At 43.0% G+C, this 23,179-nt stretch overlaps 2 protein-coding genes across 2 annotated transcripts; one reads left to right on the forward strand and one right to left on the reverse strand.

The window, feature by feature from the left end:
- Positions 1-251: 251 nt before the first annotated feature.
- rps27a (ribosomal protein S27a) lies at positions 252-5,716 on the reverse strand. The gene is given in 6 exon segments (NM_001293013.1): positions 252-442; positions 792-923; positions 1,802-1,887; positions 2,235-2,289; positions 5,513-5,577; positions 5,681-5,716. Coding segments are annotated over 5 exon segments (471 nt in total). The 5' UTR covers positions 5,561-5,577; positions 5,681-5,716; the 3' UTR covers positions 252-292.
- Positions 5,717-7,032: 1,316 nt separating this feature from the next.
- LOC103178025 (clathrin heavy chain linker domain-containing protein 1) lies at positions 7,033-22,633 on the forward strand. Its single transcript, XM_042333776.1, has 11 exons — positions 7,033-7,269; positions 7,814-8,001; positions 10,111-10,250; positions 11,952-12,153; positions 15,404-15,519; positions 16,458-16,545; positions 16,817-16,923; positions 17,144-17,318; positions 19,817-20,019; positions 20,887-21,066; positions 22,357-22,633. Exons 1-11 carry the CDS (start codon positions 7,054-7,056, stop codon positions 22,557-22,559), a joined length of 1,818 nt encoding a protein of 605 aa, XP_042189710.1. The 5' UTR covers positions 7,033-7,053; the 3' UTR covers positions 22,560-22,633.
- Positions 22,634-23,179: the final 546 nt, after the last annotated feature.

Raw genomic sequence — 23,179 nt, forward strand, 5'->3', positions numbered from 1 at the left:
GATCAACGTAAGCATTTAAAAAGATGTCAATTTAAAACGTAGCAACCTACTTGGGAATATATAATGGAAAAAATAAACCCTAAGTTCTTCATCACTCAAGATTTGCCAAGGCTGACAACATAGTAGGCGTTTCACACGTGGAGCAATGACCCCATTTTATTCCAATCAAAGTTTGTTTAAAATGAGAATACGCATGAAGGTGTATATATAATTAAACAATAGGTGTGAAGCAAGCTAGACTCAAAAGAATCAAGTTCAGCTCATGGCTTTATTTTTCTAAAAATGTACATATTTATGCATCTTCAGGTTTGTTGAAGCAGTAGGTCAGACAACATTTGCCACAATAGTGTCTGTTGAAGTGACTGCCCATGAAAACACCAGCTCCACATTCCTCAGAAGGGCACTCACGGCGCAGACGGGTGATTTTGCCATTAGGATCAACCTTAAAGAAGTTGTAAAAATACTTTGTTAGAATAAGTGCACAAATTTGCATTCCATTAATTAAATTCAAGGAAAAATTACCCGTTGTTGCCACCTCCTAGACTGATTTTATATAGAATAACATAAGTAGACTTTGTGCCTTTCACTTCTATAATCATAATCTTAATTCTATGTTCCAGCTATCACATCTGTTCAAGATCAGAAAGTATAATGTGCCTGAACATTTATTGGTACAAAATTTCAGTACTAAGCAATACACAAGCTATTGATGTAAGATATCAAGACAAAGCTACCATAGCTCACTCAAATTTCCAATCATAACATTAGTAGACAAGGCAACATTATATTACCATGTAGTACTTGAGGACACAAAGCTTGACCTTCTTCCTGTGCCTCTTGCATTTCTTGGCAGTGGTGTAGGACTTCTTCTTCCTCTTTTTGGCACCACCACGAAGCCTCAGCACAAGATGAAGAGTGGATTCCTATTCAACAACATCAAGTAGTAAGGCAATTTCCCTCTAGAATCAACAGGTAGAGCATTCCACTACAGGGCAACTCCAGTGGAAAAGAACCCAGTATTGTGTACAGTTGTGGGCACCCCATATAGTAAGGATATCAAAACGATTGAATGGGTGCCACATGTAGATTCATTGACTAGGATTTTACCAGCTCGAGGGGTTTCAGTTATGAAAAGTTAGGACCCCAGCTGTAGGTATTAAATGGAAATGTAAAATGTTTTTGTTCTAGTACGAAAGATGACTTCTAGGTTGTTACTGATATCACTTGGGGAGTGCAATGTACAAGCACCCAGAAACCAGATATTGTTCTGCACTTTATACGCCTTGGGGTATCCTCCCAACGTGAAAGGCGCCATAGAAATTTAATCTTGTTGTTGTTATACAGTTTTGTCCACAAAATAGTCACGACAACTTTATAGAGTATATCCTGTGAAGTACTTTGATACAACACAATAAGGCACTATATCAAATGCAAGGATTATTATAACAATGGGTGCCCTTTGTTTTAAAGCACTCCATATTGTAACAACCCTCTGTATTAAATTATTTCTGCTAACCTTTTCTTTGATGAAATTTTTAATTTATACCCCCTCTATAGAGCATTTTTATTTTTCCATTAACACACAGTGATATTCAATACTGTTGCATTCACGCTTTACAGAAAACAAGTATTTTTACCTGAAAAGGTGGTATATCAAATGCAAGAATGATTATGGTGGTTGTATGTAAAGGAAAACTGTTACTAGTGCTTTTCATTTCAGTTTGTATGATGACCCGATATCTGATTTTCAGTATCTACTGTGAAAGCAGTCCCAATTAGTGCAGATGTCAGATTATTGTACCTTCTGTATGTTGTAGTCAGACAGAGTACGGCCATCTTCCAGCTGTTTGCCAGCAAAAATCAGCCGCTGCTGATCAGGGGGAATACCTGTATTAAAAGGAATAATGTTTTTTGTCACAGGTCCAGTCTCATTCAGAATCATGTAATAGCTCATATGTAAAATTTCAAAAAAGTTTTAATACATGACCATTTGTTATAAAATTTGCAAATGCAAGCTGAAAATGTACCACAAATATTAGAAAATTCAGGGATGAGAATAGGCCAGTTGGCTACTGAAGCTCATCTCTTATACATTTGAAACATCTTGTGACATTTCTCATCTACCAAGCAAGATAATGGAAAGGAAGCCAATCAGGAATATTTAAAACATTCTATTTATGGGTTCTAACTATATAATCCCAATGTAATTACCAATGTCAGAACTATATCTGTACCTTCCTTGTCCTGAATCTTAGCCTTCACATTTTCAATAGTATCAGAAGGCTCCACCTGTTAATACAAAATGCACATAGTAAGATTTATGCACTACATATACAATTTAAATACAACATGCTTCATTTCAGTTTTAACCAACATTTAAAGCTTTTCAAGGATATGACTAATCTTTTCACAGCAGTATTTCTTTTAAAGCCATCTTACTTGATCTGATCTCTAAAAGCTCATTATTTTCTTTGATTTAGCTAATATCTCAGAGTGTTTCTCAAACACATTCATCGCACAGTTGTATACAGCAACAACAAAATTACATTTGTATAGTGCCTTTCATGCCGGAAGGACGTCCTAAAAGGCTGGACAGTCAGTTTCGGACCCGAGATGGGGATAGGGATCAGGGAGGGTGGAGGCAGGGGGGAAAGCAGGGTGATCGAAAGCTCGGTCGAAAAAGGAGGGTCTTGAAATGGGTCTTGAAGGAGGTGAGGAACTGCGGGATGGAGTTCCAGAGGGTGGGGGCAGAGTGGCAGAAGGCCCGTCCGCCAATAGTGGGGCGAGCGAGGTGGGCGACGTGAAGCAGGCTGGAGCCCCGAGCGGTGGGAGCGGGCAGGTTGGTAGGGGGTTAGCGGTCACAGAGATAGGGGGAGCAAGACCATGGAGGGCTTTGAAGGTGAGGACCAGGATCTTGAACTGTATCCTCTGTCTGATGGGAAGCCGTGGAGTCAGTCAAGGATGGGGGTGATAGGGTCACGGAGCCCAGTGCAGTAGAGGACACAGGCTGCAGAGTTCTGGATGATCTGCAGCCTATGGAGGAAGGAGTTGGGGAGGGTGAAAAACAAGAAGTTTGCATAGTCAAGCCTCAAAGTAATTAAAGCGTGTATGAGGGTTTTGGAGGCCTGCGGTGTGAGACAGTGGCGGAGCTGGGCAACGTAGCGGAGGTGGGGAAGGCAGAGCGGATCATGGCACAAATGTGGGGTAGAAAGGCTAGTTGAGGGTCAAACAAGACACCAAGGTTCTGGACTGGCTTAGGAAGGTGGAGTGTGCATCCATGGATGATAATGCCTGAGGTGCCAACCAGGAGAGCCTCAGTCTTGTTGACGTTCAACTGAAGAAAATTAGTTCTCACATTCTGTCAGGACAGCAGTGGTCCTGGAGTCGAGGGTGGAGGCAGTGAAGTACAGTTGGGTGTCATCTGCATACATGTGGAAGTTGACCGTAAGTCTATGGATGATGTAATCAAAAGGGAGCGCATAGGTATTGAAGAGGAGTGGACCAAGGACAGAGCCCCGAGGAACCCACACGAGATGATGCGAAGGGCTAGAGAAGAAACCATTTGTGGAGATGAAGAGGAGGCGGTGTGAGGCGTACGATCTGAACCAGTCATGGTCAGAGCCGTTGAGGTCAGAGAAGAGGTGGTGGATGAGGATTGAGTGGTCGATGGTGTCGAAGCAGATGACTTTCTCCCATAGCAGAAATAGCTGACACTTTCCTCCAGCAACACACAAGATTGTGAATCTGACTATTTACTTCATGCAAGAGATTCAACCATTTCCGAGATGGCAAAAAGAGCCACCAGAAGCAACAGAATTATGATATCATATCCTTAATCATGCAGTACTGAAGAAACCCGGATAGTATCAGCCATTATTCTAACTACGCTATTGAAGGGAGAGTACTTGCAGCACAATTACAGTTTTCAGCGACACAATTGTTAGATAATGCATGCACAAAAACATGTTTATTTTCACAAAGCCATTACTGAAATAGTCATTACTTCAGTAAAGGCAAATCATGAAAAACATTTGAATGGTTTGAGCATTCATGTGTAACATATTCAATGTTGATACAAACAACAAGAGTCACACATTCAAGTGCACATCCCTTTGATGTATCTCCACAACTTTTTATTCTGGACAGAATAAAATGGAGATTAAACTAATAAGGGTCTCTTATTAATACTGGGAAATTTGGCCACTTTAAATTTGGCTGCTTGCAGAAGACAGGTCTGCCCTGAAATGTAAAAGGCTGACTGGAGGTAGCCGTCCAGTGATAACAGAAATTGGCCACAGCAAAAAAGCAATGGCCACCACATTACCAGGTCAGTATAGACCAGCACTTTCAGTTTCAGCACCCCTCCCACTCCCCCATGAAACAGATAGGCACTTGGATGAGGTGAAACTACTAATATTGCAGCTCAATTGCATTTCAGAATCAAATTTTCACCTAAAATCTAATGAGAAGATTTTTTTCGCTTTAAAACATCTTGATCACACACACGATTATTAAACCCGAAATTCTTGCATCTAATCTCAATTTGGAAGTTAGTAGTCTTAAAAAGACCCGACTTCAAAATTAATAAAAAACATAAACCACAATTAATTCTGCGTGCACCTGAGATTTACAGCCCGTGTTTTCTGACCTCCTGAGCAGGAAATGGCACGTGGAGCGCAGGTTCGGAAGCATTACCCCCACCCGCCCACCCCAAATAACAGGACAGAAATAAAAATGGGAATCGAAGTCGGCTACTGGGTATTGTCCTCGACAAACTCTAATTAGGGTGTGAGGAGAGGCCACACACACTCCAGTTAGGGTGTGAGGAGAGCCACACACACTCCAGTTAGGGTGTGAGGAGAGCCACACACACTCCAGTTAGGGTGTGAGGAGAGCCACACACACTCCAGTTAGGGTGGAGGAGAGCCACACACACACACTCCAGTTAGGGTGTGAGGAGAGCCACACACTCCAGTTAGGGTGTGAGGAGAGCCACACACACTCCAGTTAGGGTGTGAGGAGAGCCACACACACTCTAGTTGGGCTGTGAGGAGAGGCCATGGTGGAGAGGCCACACACACAGACTGTGAGGAGAGGCCATGGTGGAGAGGCCACACACACAGACTGTGAGGAGAGGCCATGGTGGAGAGGCCACACACACAGACTGTGAGGAGAGGCCACACACACAGACTGTGAGGAGAGGCCATGGTGGAGAGGCCGCACACGCTCGTTAGGCTGTGAGGAGAGGCCATGGGGAAGAGTTGACGCACCGCGTGGGGGGGGACGACGACTCGTTAAGTCTTTGCTGTCGCTCCGCCTTTCCCTCCGCCGGGGGCCAACGCTAAATATCACACAACATTTTGACCGGAGAACCACCAGGGACCGGGTTTGAACGAACGGATGTCTTTTTTTGTGTGTGTGTGTGTGTGTAACGAGGAGCAGAGAGGAAGCCCCCGTGACCGGGCGCTGGTTTGAGACTCTCCCTTCTCCCCGCACCCGGGGCCCGACTCACCTCGAGGGTGATGGTCTTCCCCGTGAGGGTCTTCACAAAGATCTGCATCTTGGAATCCGCTCCACCTGCGGGAGAGGGGGAGAGAGAGCGGTTGTTTATTTTTATTTCCCTGGAAAGCGGTCGGGGCCGCGTGTAAAATGTCGGCGCGGCCGCGGAGCTCAGACTCACCAGAACCGGCCGCTAAATGGCGGCCCCCGAAAAGAGGGCTTCAGTCTCCTCCGCGCGGGGTTTCCGCCCTCACCGCCCAGGGGTTAGGTGGCCAACCCGGGCGCCTGTTGGCGACTTTCACCGTCTCCGCCCCCTTCCACTCTCCCTTTACTCACACTATATATTTTTTAATTATATGCAAAAACAGATAAATCAATGCGGTTTGTCCTCTGTACATCTCAAAAAAATTTTTGCCCCACCCCCCCCACCAATCACCAAAAAATAAAATAATCTTAATGTTGTCACCGTCGATTTACGGGGCTGACGTGCAAGTGAGAGGACTCGGGTTCGGTTCCCGGGCGGAGCAAAAGTTTAAGCGAAGTTTCTTTATTCCTCGCGCCTCTGTTTAACCCCCTTCTCCCACACACACACATCCCCCAAAAAATAATCCTTGCATTTCATATCGCGCCTTATCACGTCTTCCAGACATCTCAAAGCGCTTCACAGAATATACTGCAAAGTGAATTGACTGTATATTTTGTGGGAGATACGCGGCAGCCAAGTGCGCACAGCAGTGTCCCACAGACAGTCGTTTGAAGGGACAAATTTATTACTTATTTTTATTTTAAAAATTTTAAAGGATTATTACGCCAATCGACTAACAACCAGGTCCTACTAGGTAAACAGAGGCGTGCGGAGTAAGGAAACTTGCCCAATGTTTCGCACTGCCGGGGACTGAACCTTGGTCTCTCGCTTGCGAGGCTCTAACCACAAAACTACAGGACTAATAATGTGGGGGTAATAATTTTCCCGGGGTTATAATCCCTTCAAAAATCAAGAAAAATTAAAAATAATAATTTGGTCACTTAATCCACGACTGTTTGTGGGACACGGTGTATGCAATTGGCTGCCGCGTTTCACCCACAAAATACAGTCAATTCACTTTACAGTATATTCAGTGAAGCGCATTGAGACGTCTCTTTAAGACATGATAAGGCGCAATATCAAATGCAAGGATTATTATTAAGCAAAACGCAAAATACTCCAGATGCTGGCAATGAAAACAAAAACAACTCTCAGCAGGTCAGGCAGCATCTAGGGAGAAAGCAAAGTGCGTCAACGTTTCTGGTCCACGTCCCTTCGCCAGAACTGATCATTATTATAATTATCCCTAATTATTATTATTATCCCTGATTATTATTATTGAGACTCTGTGGCCCTTTTGGAAACTACATTTCCCAGAATGCCGCCGGAGGCCACGGAAGCCACCTCAGCTTCCGGCAGTGGACGATAACCATGGAGACCGTCCCGGTAACCATGGTAACCGGAGCGTCGCCGCCGCCGCCTCCCCTTCCCCCCCCTCCTCTTGTGGCCTTGTTACCGATGTCGGAGCGATGTCGAGCGAGCGCGAGTCGAGCCCCAGCCCCAGCCCCAGGGAGGGTGTGAGCGGCCCTCAGCCTCAGCCTCAGCTCCCCGTCCTCTCCCCAAACGACCAGAAGCTGCTCTCCCGCCTGAGGGAGCACATCCGCAGCGAAATAGAAATCCTGGGCTGCCCAGAGCAGGGACCCGACGAACAACGTTACATCCTCTACAAAAGTGTATTCGAGAAGGTAATGAGGTCTGGGTTAGACCCCAACCCCCCTCCCCCCCATTCCCCCCCCACCCCCCATTCCCCCCCACCCCCCCATTCCCCCCCCCACCCCCCATTCCCCCCCCCACCCCCCATTCCCCCCCCCACCCCCCCCATCCCCCCATTCCCCCCCACCCCCCCATTCCCCCCCCCACCCCCCCATTCCCCCCCCCATTCCCCCCCCACCCCCCCATTCCCCCCCCACCCCCCCATTCCCCACCCCCACCCCCCCATTCCCCCCCCCACCCCCCCATTCCCCCCCCCACCCCCGCAGCCCCACCCCCCTCACCCGCAGCCCCACCCCCCTCCCCGCAGCCCCACCCCCCTCCCCCGCACCCCCACCCCCACCCGTTTAAGTATATTAATAATAATAATAATAATAATAATAACCTGCGGCTGTGGACTTCTCGGTAACTGTGAAAATAAAATCCGCAACGTGTCAACCGAAAATGCCGCCAACAAGTAACGTCTGAGATCGTTCCGCATTGGATTGTTTCTGTTAGACTTATTTGAGGTGCACACAGGTCATCGAGAATACAAAAGAATACAAAAACATCCTCACGTCCATCAAGAAGGAGTATGACGACTGCATCCATGCCATCCAAAAAGGGAAAAAAGATGCCCTGTTTCTAAAAAGAAAGCTGAAATCAATGGCCTTCGAACCAACGACTCTTATGTCCTACAAGAAGAGAGCCGATCTGCTCCGACACAAGTAAGGACCCATCAGTCCTTAGTTTTCTGTTGCTGCGTAAATTGTAGGTTGAGTGGACAGTAATAGCAACAACAACTTGCACTTACATAGCATCCTCCACGCCGGGCGGCGTCTCAGGGCGCTTAACAATGGCGGAGCTCGAGGCCGAGCCAGGGGGAGGGGGAGGGGGAAGGTGACCGTAGGCGCGGTCGAAAAGGAAGATTTTCGGCGCAACCTGAAAATAGGGAAGGAGGGGGCGAGGAGAAGGAGTTGAGGGAGGGAGTTCCAAAGTTTCGGGGCGTAGTGGCTGAAGTCACAGCCACCGACGGTGGAGCGGAGGATTCGGGGGACGCGAAGGAGGCCACACCCAGGAGAGTGGAGGCAGCTGGTACTGCTATGGGGGGAGAGGAGGTTCGAAAGAAAAGCCATTTGCAGAAATGTAGTGCTGGCGGATTGCAAGGTAGGACTTGAACCAAGCAAGTGCACTCCCACTGAGGTAGATGATGGAGGACAGGCGGTGGAGGAGGATGACGTGATTGACTGTATCGAACGCGGTGGAGAGGTCCAGGAGGACGAGAAGGTAGAGGGAGCCCTGGTCACAGATAGAGAGGATTTTATTTATGACCTTCATGAGCACTGTATCTGTACTGTGTGCAGGGCAGAAACCAGACTGGAAGGGTTTGAGTAGGGTGTGCAGGGAGAGTTGTGCACGAAGTTGGTTGGCAACAACACGTTCCAGAGCTTTGGCAAGGAAGGGCAGGTTTGTGATAGGGCGGTAGTGGCCAAGGTTAGAGGGATCGAGGTAATAGATATGAGTAAACATTTGAATCTGAGTAGACAGTAACACTGATTGTGTCAAACAATGTTGTGCTTATGGGCAATAAGTGTAAGGCTTTCACCAATAGACTAAATTCAAAAAGTTCAACCTTTGTAGCTAAGTCTTTTAAGAAAGATTTCAGTTCAAATAAAATTTTGATGCTTTCAAAAACTAGGAAGGCAATCAGAAAGGGTGCATTGCAGGTTTACCGTCCACAAAATCCAGATTATTCAAAACTCTGCCATCCACATTCTCACTCGCACCAACCTCTGCTCCCTGATTGCCCCAGTCCTTGTCAGACTGCACTGGCTGTCTGTCCCAGAGAGGATCGACTTCAAGATCCTCACCCTTGTCTTCAAATTCCTCCATTCCTCTGCACCCCCCTACCTCTCTGACCTCCTCTCCTCAAAACAGTGCCCGTTGCCTTCGTTCCTCTGGGTCTGGTCTCCTCCTGTCCTCCATTCCACCCTCGGTGGCCGTGTCTTCAGCCACTATGCCCCGAGGCTCTGGAACTCGCTTCCTCACTCCCTTCGTCTCGCTCCCTCTCTTCCTATTTTAAGGTCTCTGCTGAAGACCTTTCTTTTCGACCGCGCCTTTGGTCACCTTCTTCCCTCTCCCCCAGGCTTGGCCCCGGGATCTGTTACTGTGAAGTGCTCTGAGACGCCGTCCGGCGTGGAGGGTGCTATATAAATCCAAGTTGTTGTTGTTGTTAGGAAAGAATAATAAGCAAAGAACCCGGGTTTGAACTTAAAGGAAGACCATTATACTGTGTCCCAGAAGACAGAAAAATGATTCATAAGTTGAGCAGTAAAAATAATCATAAAATGATAGAATTGTTTGCAAACAGAACTCTTGTACACTCTAAAATCCTTTTATTCTCCTTTTTCAAATATCTAATTTCCTTTTAAAATAATTTTTGGACTCTGCCTCAACAATACTTTGTGGCAGAAAATTCCACATTCCAACCACCCTCTGTGTAAAGTAATGTGTTTTCTAATGTCACCTTGATTTTGTGAATTATCTTGAATATTTGCATGGCTTGCTGATTAGTAAGAAATAATTATTAACAAAATCTTTCATAATTTTGAAGACCTGTATTAGGTCACTCCCTAACCTTTACAACTCCAGTGAAAAAGCCCTACCTTTTTAAGACTCTCTTTATAACTGAATCTCTCATGCCTATGCTGCACATCTTCCATTGCTTTTCAATTAGACCTCAGAAAGCAGAAGCACTTAGAAATGTAAACCAAATTAAATTGACAAAGATGATCAGTTATTCAATATGATGATGTCTTCGGACTTCCTTTAAGCAGAATTGATCTTATTGAACGTAACACTGCTGTAATAGAAGCTCAGTTGGAGAAGAATAAACATTCAGAACAAATTGAAGAAGAAGCTGTAGAAGAGGTATCGGCACCTGAAGAAGATAGCAGTCTCACTCAGCAAATCAAAGGTTCGATATTCATTGCACAATATTTTCAGATTTGGTTTTCCTTTTTTGGCAATCCATTCTATTCGGTCAAAATTGTGTTCAGTAGACGCCTTTGGTGATTTGTTGGTTACTAAAGGGATTTCCCATTATAGCTGTGCATTGGCAAAAGCGGTCTGCCGAATGTTGAACGTCGTTCTTATCCTGATATATAAATGTTTCACCAGGTCTGTGTCCATAAGTGATTGATTGTAAAACGTTTGCTCACAAGAAATCTTATCTCTAAAGAAGTGTTAGAGAAACCCTGCCTGGACCCATTCCAGCTCTCAAATTACTGCCCCATCTCCAACCTCCTATTCCTTTCCAAGGTCCTGGAACAAGTTGTTGCTTTCCAGCTTCGCTCCTTCCTCTCCCGCCACTCCCTTCACGAACCCCTCCAATCGGATTTCCATGCCACCCACAGCACAGAAACAGCTTTGGTCAAAGTGAGAAATGACATTTTGTCCATCTGCGACCAGGGCTCCCTCTGCCTCCTTGTGCTCCTTGACCTCTCTGCAACCTTCGATACCCTTGACCACTCCATCCTCCTCCACTGCCTCTCCTCTCACCTCAACCTTCATAGTTCTGACACTGAATGATTCAGATCCTACGTCTCACACCGTCTCTACTTAAACTCCACAATTGGCTTTTCCTCTAGCTCCCGGACCGTCTTGTGCAGTGTTCCTCAGAGCTCTGTCCTTAGTTTCCTGCTCTTCAATATCCATATACTCTCTCTTATTGACATAATCTGCAGACATGGGGTCAACTTCCACATGAATGTGGATGACACCCAACTCTACCTCTCTGCCTCCAATGTCCGTCAGACATCAAATCCTGGATGAGAGCTAACTTTCTGCAGTTGAACGTCAACAAGACCGAGGCTCTCCCGATTGACTCCTGTCAGCGCCTCCACACCACAGGCACTGACAGCATCACCATCCAAGGTTGCACACTTCACCTCATTGAGCCAGTCTGGAACCATGGCGTCTTGTTTGACCCTCAACTGTCCTTTCTACCCCACATCCATGTCATGACCTGCTCTGCCTTCCCCCACCTCCGCAACAACGCCCAGCTCCCCGCTGTCTCACACCGCAGGCAGAGTCTACACTGCCCCCACCCTCTGGAACTCCATCCTAAAGTCCCTCCCCCTCGCCTCCTCCCTTGCCTCCTTCAACACCCGTCTCAAGACCCTCCTCTTCGACCGTGCTTTCAGTCACCTTCCTTACCCCCTGCTCTCCACCCTTCCGAATCCCGATCCCCATCTCAAAACAATGATTGTCCAGCACCTTGGGACATCCTTCCGATGTGAAAGGCACTATACAAATGTAATTTTGTTGTGTTAGTTTTATTACTTTGTACAGTTTCACTTCATTTTCTTTGTTCTTGTTGCATATCTTTTAATGACTGTTTAAAAAATATTTTTTTTAAATTGTTGCTATTTTACACCATGAGAATCAGATGATTAGGATTTCAATGGGACATGTGTCAATGGCCATGTCTGCAGGAGCAGAATTAATAGTAATTAAGTAAAGTGTTGATCTGTCATAAAGCAAAATTAGAGAAGAATAAACTTTTAGAACCAGCGCTTAATTGTTACAACCAGTAATTTTCATCCAAGCTGTTTTGGTTAAGCAGTTTTAAGTGTGCAATACTCGGAATACTTTCTTTGCATGATTTCTATGATAGGCCTTTCATTCCACGACTCTTCAAATATGACGGCTCTATGTGCATACCAACAAAAACTGGAAAAGATACTCGAAAGTCGAAAAGATGCAAAAGAAACTAAGTTTGTGTCAGCCAGTGTTCATGCTAAGATGGCTCAGGAAATGACTGAAAAAGTACAAATATGGGAAAAGCTGTCTGACGAGAATGGACAACTACAAATCAGGTTTTGTTCAATAATAAAATGTTTATCTATTATGAAACGTGAGGATAGCTACAATGCTAGTTTTTTTTACACATTCAGTCACTCCTTCTGGAATAAACTTCAAGGCTAGGAATTTTCCTAGTCACAGAGAGAATGCATCCCTGTTCACAATAGTAAGCAAGAATTGGCAATTTAACGGAATTTATATGAAGAATTGTTGCTCAGGTTTTAAAAGTTTTAAAGAATGTGTTAACTCTAATATATTTAGTTTTTTGTTAGGTTGTGATTTTTCTCTGCATTCCTTTCTGTGAACTTGCTGCACAACATGCCTTTGATAGTCAAGACAGTAGGCAAGTGATATACTGGCAGACATTTGCTAGTATTGTACATGGTGCTATTCATCATCAACAATAACACCAAAATTACATTTATAGAGCACCTTTCACGTCGGGAGGACGTCCCAAGACGCTGGATAGTCATGGTCAGGACCCAAGCATGGGGTAGGGGTGAGGTAGGCGTGAAGGAAGGCAGAGAGGTGGGAGGGCGACCGAAGGCACGATTGAAGAGGAGGGTCTTGAGACTGACCTTGAAGGAGGGAGGGAAGGAGGAAGTGAGGCGAAGGGACTGTGGGATGGAGTTCCAGAGTGTGGGGGCAGAGAGGCTGAAAGCTCGGCCACCGATGGTAGGACGGGTCGTGCGGGAGACATGGAGCAGGCCGGAGCCCGCTGAATGGAGGGAGCGGGTAGGTTGGTCGGGAGTCGGCAGGTCAGAGAGGTAGGAGAGGGTGAGGCCATGGATAGCCTTCAAAGTGAGGACAAGGATCTTGAATTCGATCCTCTGAGGGAGGGCGAGCCAGTGGATTCAGGCGAGGATGGGAGTGATGGGGTCACGGAGCCTGGTTCGCGAGAGTACACGAGCTGCAGAGTTTTTGAAGTGAAGAGTTGGGAAGGCCGATGAGGAGGGATTTTCCATAATCGAGCCTTGATGTGATGAATGAGTGGGTAAGGGTTTTGGTAGCCTGAGGGGTGAGGCAGTGGCGGAGTCTGGCAATGTGGCAGAGGTGGTGGTCGGCAGTGCCAGTCATGCGCTGATGTGGTGGAGAAAGGACAGTTCAGGGTCAAACAAGACACCCAGGTTCCTGACTGGCTTAGTGAGGTTGAGTGTGCAGCTATGGATCCTGATGCTGCCAGCACCCGAGATGCAGAGGCGCTGGCGCGAGCCAATCAGAAATGCCTCGGTCTTGCTGACGTTGAGTTGGAGAAAATTGTTCCTCATCCAGGACTTGATATCGGACAGTGTCGGTCAGGACGCCAGTAGTCCTGGAGTTGAGGGTGGAGGCAGAGAGATAGAGTTGGGTGTCATCCGCATACATGTGGAAATTTACCCCATGTCTGCGGATGATGTCACCAAGGGTGAACATGTAGAGGGTGAAGAGGAGGGGACAGAGTCCTGAGGAACACCGCACAAGACAGTGCGAGGGCTGGAGGAGAAGCCGTTTGCTGAGGAAGTGGAGGCAGTGTGAAAGGTAGGACCTGAACCAGTCAAGGACAGAACCTTGGAGGTTGAGGTGGGAGGAGAGGTGGTGGAGGAGGATTGAATGTCCACAGTGTCAAAAGTGGCAGAGCGGTCGAGGAGGACGAGAAGACAGAGGGAACACTGGTCACACCTGGTCAGGATGTCATTTGTGACCTTGACCAGAGCAGTTTCCATGCTGTGGGCATGGAAACCCAATTGGAGGGGCTCATGGAGGGAGTGGGAGGAGAGGAAAGAGCGAAGCTGGGAGGCGACGGCTCTCAAGGACCTTGGACAGAAAAGGGAGGTTGGAGATGCGCCGGTAGCTGGATAGCTGTGTTGGCTCAAGGGAAGGTTTCTTCAAGGGGGTGGGGTGATAGTGGCTGTTTTGAGGAGAGGTAGGAACATGCCAGATGACAGGGAGAGGTTGATGATGTCAGCGAGTAGTGGGGCAAGGAGGTGGAGCTGGGATTTAAGGAGAGGGGTGGGGATGGGGTCCAAGGAGCATGTTGTGGGCTTTATGGAGAATATGGTGGTGATGGTAGAGGGGTGACAGGTTCAAAGGTGTGGAAGGAGGGATGGGTAGTGGTCGGAGTGTGGAGTGGGGGTAGGAGGGGGTGGAAGTTTGGAGCGCATTGGCAGCTGAGAGGATTTCCTCAATTTTGGACTCGAGGAAGTCCAGCATTTCCTCGCAGTGGGAGTCGGAGGAAAGAATCTGCAAGGTGTGGCGTGGAGGGCGGAGGAGCCAGTTGGTGGTGGAGAACAGGGGCCTAGGGTTGCCCTTCGCCTCCAGGATTAACCTTGAGTAGAAGGACAATTTGACCAAGGCAAGAGCGGAGCTGTAGGTTTTAATGTGGTCCAGCCAGATGTGCCGGTAGACCGTTAGGCCAGATTTGAGCCAAGTGCGTTTGGCAGCTCATACCTGATCCTTACACGAGTGGAGGTGGCTGGTGAACCAGGGTGAGGATCGGGAATAGGAGGGAGTTCGGGAGGTGAGGGGGGCAAGGGCGTCGAGTGTGGTGGAGAGGGTGCTGTGGAAGTAGAATTAACTGATAGGATGGGAGGTGGGCCAGAGGGGGAGGAGTTCAGAGCACTCCAGGGCAGCGGAGAGGGATTGTGGGGAGATCTTCTTCCACGGGCTTCTTCCATTCAAAAAGAGAAGAACATTTCTCTTGGTTCCTGACTAACCGTCTTCCAGATAAAATTGGTCATTTACTTCGTAGCTGTTTGCAAATTGGCTGCCGCGTTCGACAGTTACTCCATTTTACAGTATATGCTATGAAGTGCTTTGTTCATCGTTCCGACATGAAAAATGCTATACCAAATGTAAGGATTATTATTGTTATTTATTTATTATTACTTTATTTAGGGCATATTGAATAGTGGAATGGGCAGAATACCCAGGCAAATGGACTTGATCAATTCTTGTAGGTGGAAAGTTCAAACTGCTTAAAAGTATGCTGACATCATTCATGCCATTATAAACTCTCTGTCCTACTGAACCTGCTGGAGCTTGTTTTAGAGTGATGCTGATAATGCACACAGTTATCCTCTTTAGTTGTCAAACTGGGAAGATTCATGTATTACCATGAAATGTATTATTTCCTGAATCCTGTCTTACTCACATTCACAAAATTCAAGTAAAATATCTGAACCTGCTATATTTTAAAAAAATAATAAACCCAAACTATTCTTTGTTCCTTTTGTTTTCCTACAAGTTTACTAAATTACAGACACCATCCTCTACACATTATTTCAGATACAAGAAAATGAAAATGCTAGCAGATGCTGTCACTGACTGGGAGAAATCGGATCAAAAAGTTACAGTTACCGAGTTCATTTCACCATTGTTAAAAACGATAGACAAGCTAAGAGGTACAACGTTTTTCTTTGAGCTGTGATTCTGTTTTGAATCTGAAGTTTATCTTTGAAATGAAAATCTGATATTTGTTGCACAGGATTATCCAGTAATTTAAGAAAGTGGTGAAAATTGCAATATGTGAAATGGTAGTCATCAATGGTAAAAACTATCACATCTCTGAAAATTGATATCAAAAAGAGCCATTACATTATTGACTGTTTTGGGTGTGAATATTTCCCCTCTTCTCACAGCTTTGGCACAAAGCTTTGAATAAACCTTTCAGTGGATGCCATTGCTTAACCTACCTGCATAGCTCATAGTATTATTGCTCCTGCACAGGATACTGGACTGAATAGAGTGACACTCAGGCCTCAACCCTGCGGAACCATCATTCACAGTCGCCCGCAATTTTTCTTTTGATTTTTCTGGATTTTCCTTCACCATCCAACTCGTAATGATGTCATACACTTACGGGGAACATTTAACATTTCCTGATCAACTGTAAATAACAGAAGCAAACAACTTTATTCATGCCATTTCTTTCTCTATTCTGCTGCTCTAATCTAGGTAATGCTGCCAGCAGCAGCCATCGATGTCAGAATAAATTTAATCACTGGGTCCTTTTTTTAACCTATGATTCACCAGCATGAGAGGCCCACTGATGATTTTCCTTCCCGAGGGAAATCACATTGCCATTGCTGCGCAGTTTTGCTAATGGACCACCTGAGATCAGAAACCCATCATGTTGAAATTGAAGGTGGAGAACTATGTCCTTTTACCTATGATACATAAGGACCATCCACACCCCGCTCCCTATCTGTAAATGTATTAATATTGATCAACAACACACTAAATAGTTACAAAAGAGTATATTTGATGCATGTTCTGAAGTATTCACATAAATAATAGATAACAATTTTTGCCCATAAAGATTAATTTTGCTCTAATGCAGAGGATGACCATCCCTGGCCAATGGTATTTGTTGACGACGATCCTAACAGGTTTAGAGAACTTCAGCTCTTACTGAACTATATTGAAAAGTGAGTTGAATACCATAAACTGGTACAGAATCTTGCATGTCGAAAGTTGCATTCAATAGCAAATGAATGGCCTTCAACCATGAAAGAGCTTTGAAGAAATGCATTTTAATGATGTTTAACGCTCTGAGATGCTGCCCTGCGTGAGGGGCGCTATACAAGTGCAAGTTTTTGTTGTTTAACAATCAATAATGTTTAACGTGTCTTGATGTGGCAATGGAATAAACTTCAAATACGCTCTGTTCCTCCAAAGAAAATTCCTTTTTTTTTACAGATTTGATGAACTCTTCTTGGCTAAGAAGTATGAAGAAGCTGCAATACATGTTGCAAACAGTCCCAAAAGGATTCTTCATAATATAAAAACCATGGAAAGGTTTAAGGGTTAGTTTTGCACTGTGGCATTATTAGCTCAAATCAACTAACTCAGTACTGATTAGGGAACCTTTTAAGTTTTTATTGCTCAGCTATTCACTGGATAAACAAATTGAGCCATCTAGAGAAAAATAAAAATGTTACCAGGAGGTTTTTAACATGTAATTTTCTTAAGATGCACTTTCTTTTTATTGTTGTTTAACTTTTAAATTTAATTTTCAACCCTCAGCTGTCACTGACTATGAAGGAAAAGTTCCTCCTCTGCTGCTCTTCTTTGAGGCTGTAATGAGCTCAGGTCCCAGTGGCAAACGTCCCCCTAATTCAGTGATATCTCTGGAGGGAGTGCAATGTGCATTGAATGAAAATAAATTGGATCTAGTCATACACTGGGTCACAAGGCACAGGTAGTATTCCTAAATAAATGGAAATATTTCTATATATTGTGTAAACATATTTAAGACTAGTGTGCATGAGAGAGAAGGGGATAGAGGTATGTGGAGAGATTAGGGAGAAGGGATTAGGTTGGTTGGAGGCTCATGTAGATTATAAACATTGTCAGGGATTAGTTGGACAGAATTGTCTGTTTCGGGACTGTAGATTTTATCTACGTAAATCTATATATGTAAGAAGTCGCAAATTTGGGATTGTTTTCACTGGAACAGAAAAGATTAAAGGGGACGAGAAAATAATATAAATTTTCAAAATTATGATTTTTTTTAAAAGGTAGATTGACAAAGACTATTCTGTTGGCTAGAATATTTAGAATTATACCGAGAAGGAACTAGGGTTTGATCAACATTCAGAATGCAATATAAGAATGGCTGTGAAGCCAAAGAAGTATTTACAACAACTTGCATTTATAGAACAACCTCACACAGGATAGGGTCCCAAAGTGCTTTTAAAAGGAAATTATAGGAATAATTGATGAAAAATAATATTTGAAGAATAATAAACATTACATTTGTTATAGTGCCTTATCACGTCATTGGAACGTCTCGCAGTGCTTCACATGATCTCCTGCAAAGAGTAGTGGTTATGTTTTTCTAAGGAAAGTGTATCCAGAAAAAGATGGTAGATTACTTTGGTAGGTCAGCATTAATGTAGACATGGGAACCCAATGGCCTCCTTCTGTGTGCTATAAGCATTCTATAATTCTAACCTTTTAAGGATTTCATGTAGTTTTGTTCTTAGGTAAGCAGATTTGTCCGTTCTTCTCTGAGCTCAGATAGTAAGCTTTGGCATTCTATTTAAGGGTAGGAAACAGCTGAGATATTGCTGGAGACCACTGTATTCTGATTAAGAACAGGAAGCTTAGTTGACTTTTTTTCTTTTTCTCAAGCCCAAAAGCACTGAGACCAATTATCACACCCCTTGGCTACCTCAGCACAAACTAGATAACGAATACGGGACCTTCCCGGTCTGTGTGGCTCTCATATTTGGCAGAATTTACCAAATTAATCATTGAGGGAAAAATCTTCTTTTGTCTTTATTTTGACTTTCCTGTTTGCCTTTGATTATCTTTTATTTATGCCTGTTGAACATTCCATATTGTCAAAATAAATGTTATTCTCAAGCCTTTTCTTTCTTTAGAAATGACTGATTACCTTAATATGGTATTGTTCGCCTACAAAATACAAAAGTCACACCACTTTACAACACTGTTGTGACTTTTGATTCGTGTGAAGCGCTTTGACTGCAAGGGTTATTATAGTACTCCTATCACTCATTTACAAAGTGCTGGCACAAATGCCGGTAACACAAAGCTGCCACATGATGGCAGAGTCCACACAGTAAATTTGACTGCAAAATGATAATGAGCTGTGCATAAGCTTGAATTGACCTCAGCCTCTATGTGCTGCCACTCTGGTTGAAATAAACAATTGAGAGACCCCTAAATGCTGCTCCCAGCTAAACTGAAGCAATGTGTAAGATTCTTGTTTGGACCCAATCAAAATCAACACTATCATTTGACGTCCTTTTGACATGATAAGGCACTATAGCAAAAGCAACGATTATTATTATTGTATTATTACCATCCAAGCAGTTGGAGAAGGAGAATATAGAATTATATAGAATTACGTAGAAGGTTACACATAGAAACAGGCCACTCAGCCCAAGAAATCTTCAGCAGTGTTTATAATCCACATGAGCTTCCACCCCTTTCTCCTAAACAACCTCTTCCATATCACTCAATTCTCCTCCTCATCTGTTGATAAGATAAAGTATCTAAGCATGATTAATCTATACAGTACTAAGTAAATCTTAGCCAAACAAAAAAAAATAAACTGTAGATTTAAGATTATAGTTGTATAACAGTGGATTTATTATCTCTCATTTAAGTGACCGGTTAATTTAACTCGTAAAATTAATCCTAGATCAGAATACAACTGTTAAGCAATTCAGTCAATCATTCTATACATCTATAAAATCTGTTAATATTAAATAACATTTAATATTTACAATGATATGAAGTTGTATTGGAATAAAAAATTGTAAGTACCTGTATTAAATAGCTCCCATTGAAATAACCATCATTTGAGCATCAAATTCCTTTTTGGTAAGATAAGCATACAACAAAGTTATTTTATATATATTATATATATAACAGCAAAAGATTTTGAAGTTCAGTAGGAACATTAAACAGCTACAGTTTTTATGTTTGTTCAGCACATGAGCCAATGTTTAAAGCCAACATTGTAGGTTAAGAATAGTAGTAATTAATAGTAGGTTAAGAAACTTTGATATTATTTAAAAACATAGTTTTATATATGCAGCATTTAATAGTATTACCTCATACATTCTTTAAAAGTACTTTTTGTTTATTTAAGGTTCTTGTCAAAATAAATGTTATTCCCAAGCCTACTACTTCTAATAACATTTTATATTTTCTTTTCATCTCTAGATTAACATACAGTGAAGCTTTGGGAGAAGAGATTTGTCAGTATGGAGATATGCAGCCTCAGACTCTAGATACATGCCTGGCCCTGGCTCAAACTGTTTTCCTTCACTGTGCTGTACATAAAAAGGTAGCTCTCACCATGTGCAAGCGAGGACAGAGTTCTGCGGCACTGAGCTACATTTCTGACTGTGATAGCTTCACTTTAAGTAAGGATCTTAAGAAGTGGTTCAATTCCTCCTTTTGCTAAATCTAGCCCTCTTGGATTAGGAGAATTCTATATAAATTGAATACATTCTTTCGCGTATTATTTGCCAGGTTTGGTGTTATACATTATACTGGTGTAAAATATCCTGCCTCTTATTTTAAAAGAGATATGTTTTTGTGTGAAAAGTACATCCATATTAATGGACTTTTCTCTTCTTCCTTCCCTACCCCTACCTGTTTTTGTACACATTGTAATTTCTTTGACAGAGGAGAGGTTTTTTTATTTTAGGATTTTTTTTAAAGAGATATTATAGCTCTCTGTTTTTTAAGCAGATTTTCTTTTTTTCTCCCTCCACCCCAACTGTGATGTGACTTCTAATCCATTGATATTATAAGGCAATGATGGACCCTTGTATTGACTACTAAATAAATGTGAAAATAATTATTTACACAAAGTACTTTTCAAATATTGTATTCTCAAATGTTCCTCCCCTCCCCACTAATAAATTGTAGGAAAAATCTGGCACGGAATCTAAACTAACTCAAACTATGTCATCTTGTGGTTAACTATTTTTATATAAAAGAAGTCAGTCCTAGCCCTTTTAAAAATCCATCTGGTTAGTTTCTGTATGTTAGATTAGCAATAGGATTTGGGAAGAAGCTACAGTAGTTAGTTTTCACAACCAAATATTTTGATTGTGTTTTAGGTCTCTCTTGAATATGTAAGGTATAATGAAGCTTATGACCTTTCATCATTTTATACTATTGGCCTACCTCACTTTACACCATTAGCCTTACCACTCAGTTGCCTTAGATAGGCCTATTCTTGTATTATTTGACTCTCTTCTGTGTTATCATATTCTTCCTAGATGATTCTTTGTTCTTGTTGAACGAGTTTCCAAATGTTGAACTGATTCGCAATCTGGTCTATAATTGGAAGGGAAAGCCAGCAACTCTCTCAATGGACCTTGTTATTCTGTCCCTCATATCAAACGAAAATAAGGAATTTGCATTCCAAATTCTGAAAGACCTAGATGATCGTGGTCCAAGTAAGTACAAACCATCAGTATGGTAGAAAGAAAGAAAAGTAAATATCCCAGATGTGATAAGACGGTATATCAAATGGGTATTATTATCTTTGTTTTTTTTAAAACCAGGATGTATATACTTTTAAAAAATACTTTTTAACGTCTGTGAACTTTATCTAGCCACCTTCATAACCTATCTCATTTTTTTGTCAAAAGCTGAACGAGCTCCAAGGTGACATGCGTTCATGCTTTTAGCTGGTTAAACTCCACCAAAAACCCCAATGCACATCCTGGACCTCCCAAGCCTTGGTTCTTGTCAACCTGCGCCTAATACTCCCTTGGATTTGGTAAGCAAAGTGCATGTGCCAGATGGAGAGAGAGTGCGTATTCTATTCCAGCCCCTGAAATTTCCATATGCAGGTGGTATGCATGGAACTCTCAGTCTGCCTTTGGATACCCTAAGCATTGTGATGGGTTTCCAAACGTGTTAGACACCCCGCTGACCAAAACGAAATGTCAGCTTTGGACCTCCGATTGGTTGATCCAATTTGTAGGTTTTAAATTACTGTAGGTTGGTTTTCTTTTAAACTTCTTAAAATTAAAATCTCTGTGAATGTGCTTTTAGTTATCTTTCCTCCCCCAATCTCACTTGGCTCCCTTCCCCTAGCTTGGGTGCCCATACAGTATTATTAAGCCCTTTAGTACCTCCCGCCGTGAAAGACGCTATAGAAATGTAAATTGTATTATATAGTCTCTTCGATTTTTACGTTTATCAGAAAATTTACTATTGTTATAAAAAAAACTAAAATCAAATTATAATGCCCCAAATTGATTGTCTCTTGAATTAATTCTGATGAAATGTTGATGAAGGTAGGTTAACCAGACCCATGACTGTCCCTGATTTGTTTCTGTGTTACTTTGTCCTCAGTGCTTCCTCAGTCCCTTCTCCTCACTCATCAAATTTATTCGTTCGGTATCATGCTGCAAAACAGCCTACCATTGATATTTTACACATACTACTTCTTTTGTTTAAGTAAAAATAGTCCTTCAACATTATATTTTAATATGATGCATACTGTATTATAATGGGTGGAGGTGATTTTTATACTGTATTTTTCTACATATTATTCTGAATATCTGATGTAGAGATGTTATACCTTATTACGTTATAAGAGTACAGTATTTCCAACAAGAAAAATTGTTGCTCAATTTTTCCTAGTTGTAGTAAACTGCAGTGAAAGTAAATTGTCAACATGGTGGAAGAAAGGTTAAAACTAATGTCAAATAAATTGGGATTGTGTGCATACCCAGATGTTTTGGCAGAGACCATCCTTAGAGATGTCAACAGTGGCCTGGGTAACTGGAAGGAGATTGCAGACGAGTGCATGGCTGAACATTTCACCAAAATGGGTCAGAACATCATCACTGTGCTGTTGGAGCAAGATGGAGGAACAGTCGTACAAATGTCGGATGACGCGGATGACTCGACGTTAATGGATCATGTTCTCCTGTAGATCTTTCATTGCAAGTTGAAAGAGGTTATTGTCTTCTAACATATAAGGCACTATAAAAATGAAAGTTCTTTCTAGTTGTTTCTCTACTTAAAATGCTGTCTCTTCTATGAAATTCCAGGTGAAAGGCGGAAGATTTGTTTGTGATGGCAAACAGAGACCATTTTAAACTCGCGTAGCTTCTAAAATTTCCTCATCATATTGTGAATAACCCAGTATAACTCGACTGCATCCAATTAATTAGATGTAAAATATAGATTACTGATTTTACTCCTCCTGACGCATCAACTCATGTTTAGGATACAATCTCATAAATCCCGGATGCCTCCAATACCTTGCCCTAATGGCCATTCTTCATATTCATCTACAGGTAGCTTCACACCCACGTCTGATTGTGGCTTCGCCTGACATACATACAAATAAACACACATACTTTACATCAAAGTCACTGAATAGCAATCAAGAATATTAACGCTGTGTCTTTCCCCCTTATCCTACGGCAAAAAAGCCAATTGTAGTAATACTACCTGATCCAAGATCCCCTGAGGCAGCATAAAAGAATTCACAAACCCGAAGGCTGGCAAAGGTTCTTTTACGGTTGCATTTTGATTTTGGATTTTTTG

This window comes from Callorhinchus milii, unplaced genomic scaffold (genome assembly GCF_018977255.1).
Source record: "Callorhinchus milii isolate IMCB2004 unplaced genomic scaffold, IMCB_Cmil_1.0 Scaffold3, whole genome shotgun sequence".
In the NCBI taxonomy this organism is placed as follows: Eukaryota; Metazoa; Chordata; class Chondrichthyes; order Chimaeriformes; family Callorhinchidae; genus Callorhinchus; species Callorhinchus milii.

What these genes read in the sequence shown, in the direction of transcription:
- LOC103178025 (XM_042333776.1), top strand. Translation starts at nt 7,054, where the DNA reads ATGTCGAGCGAGCGCGAGTCGAGCCCCAGCCCCAGCCCCAGGGAGGGT. An exon ending in ACAAAAGTGTATTCGAGAAG is followed by an intron (nt 7,270 to 7,813) that starts GTAATGAGGTCT and finishes AGGTGCACACAG; the next exon opens with GTCATCGAGAATACAAAAGA. An exon ending in CTGTGATAGCTTCACTTTAA is followed by an intron (nt 20,020 to 20,886) that starts GTAAGGATCTTA and finishes TATTCTTCCTAG; the next exon opens with ATGATTCTTTGTTCTTGTTG.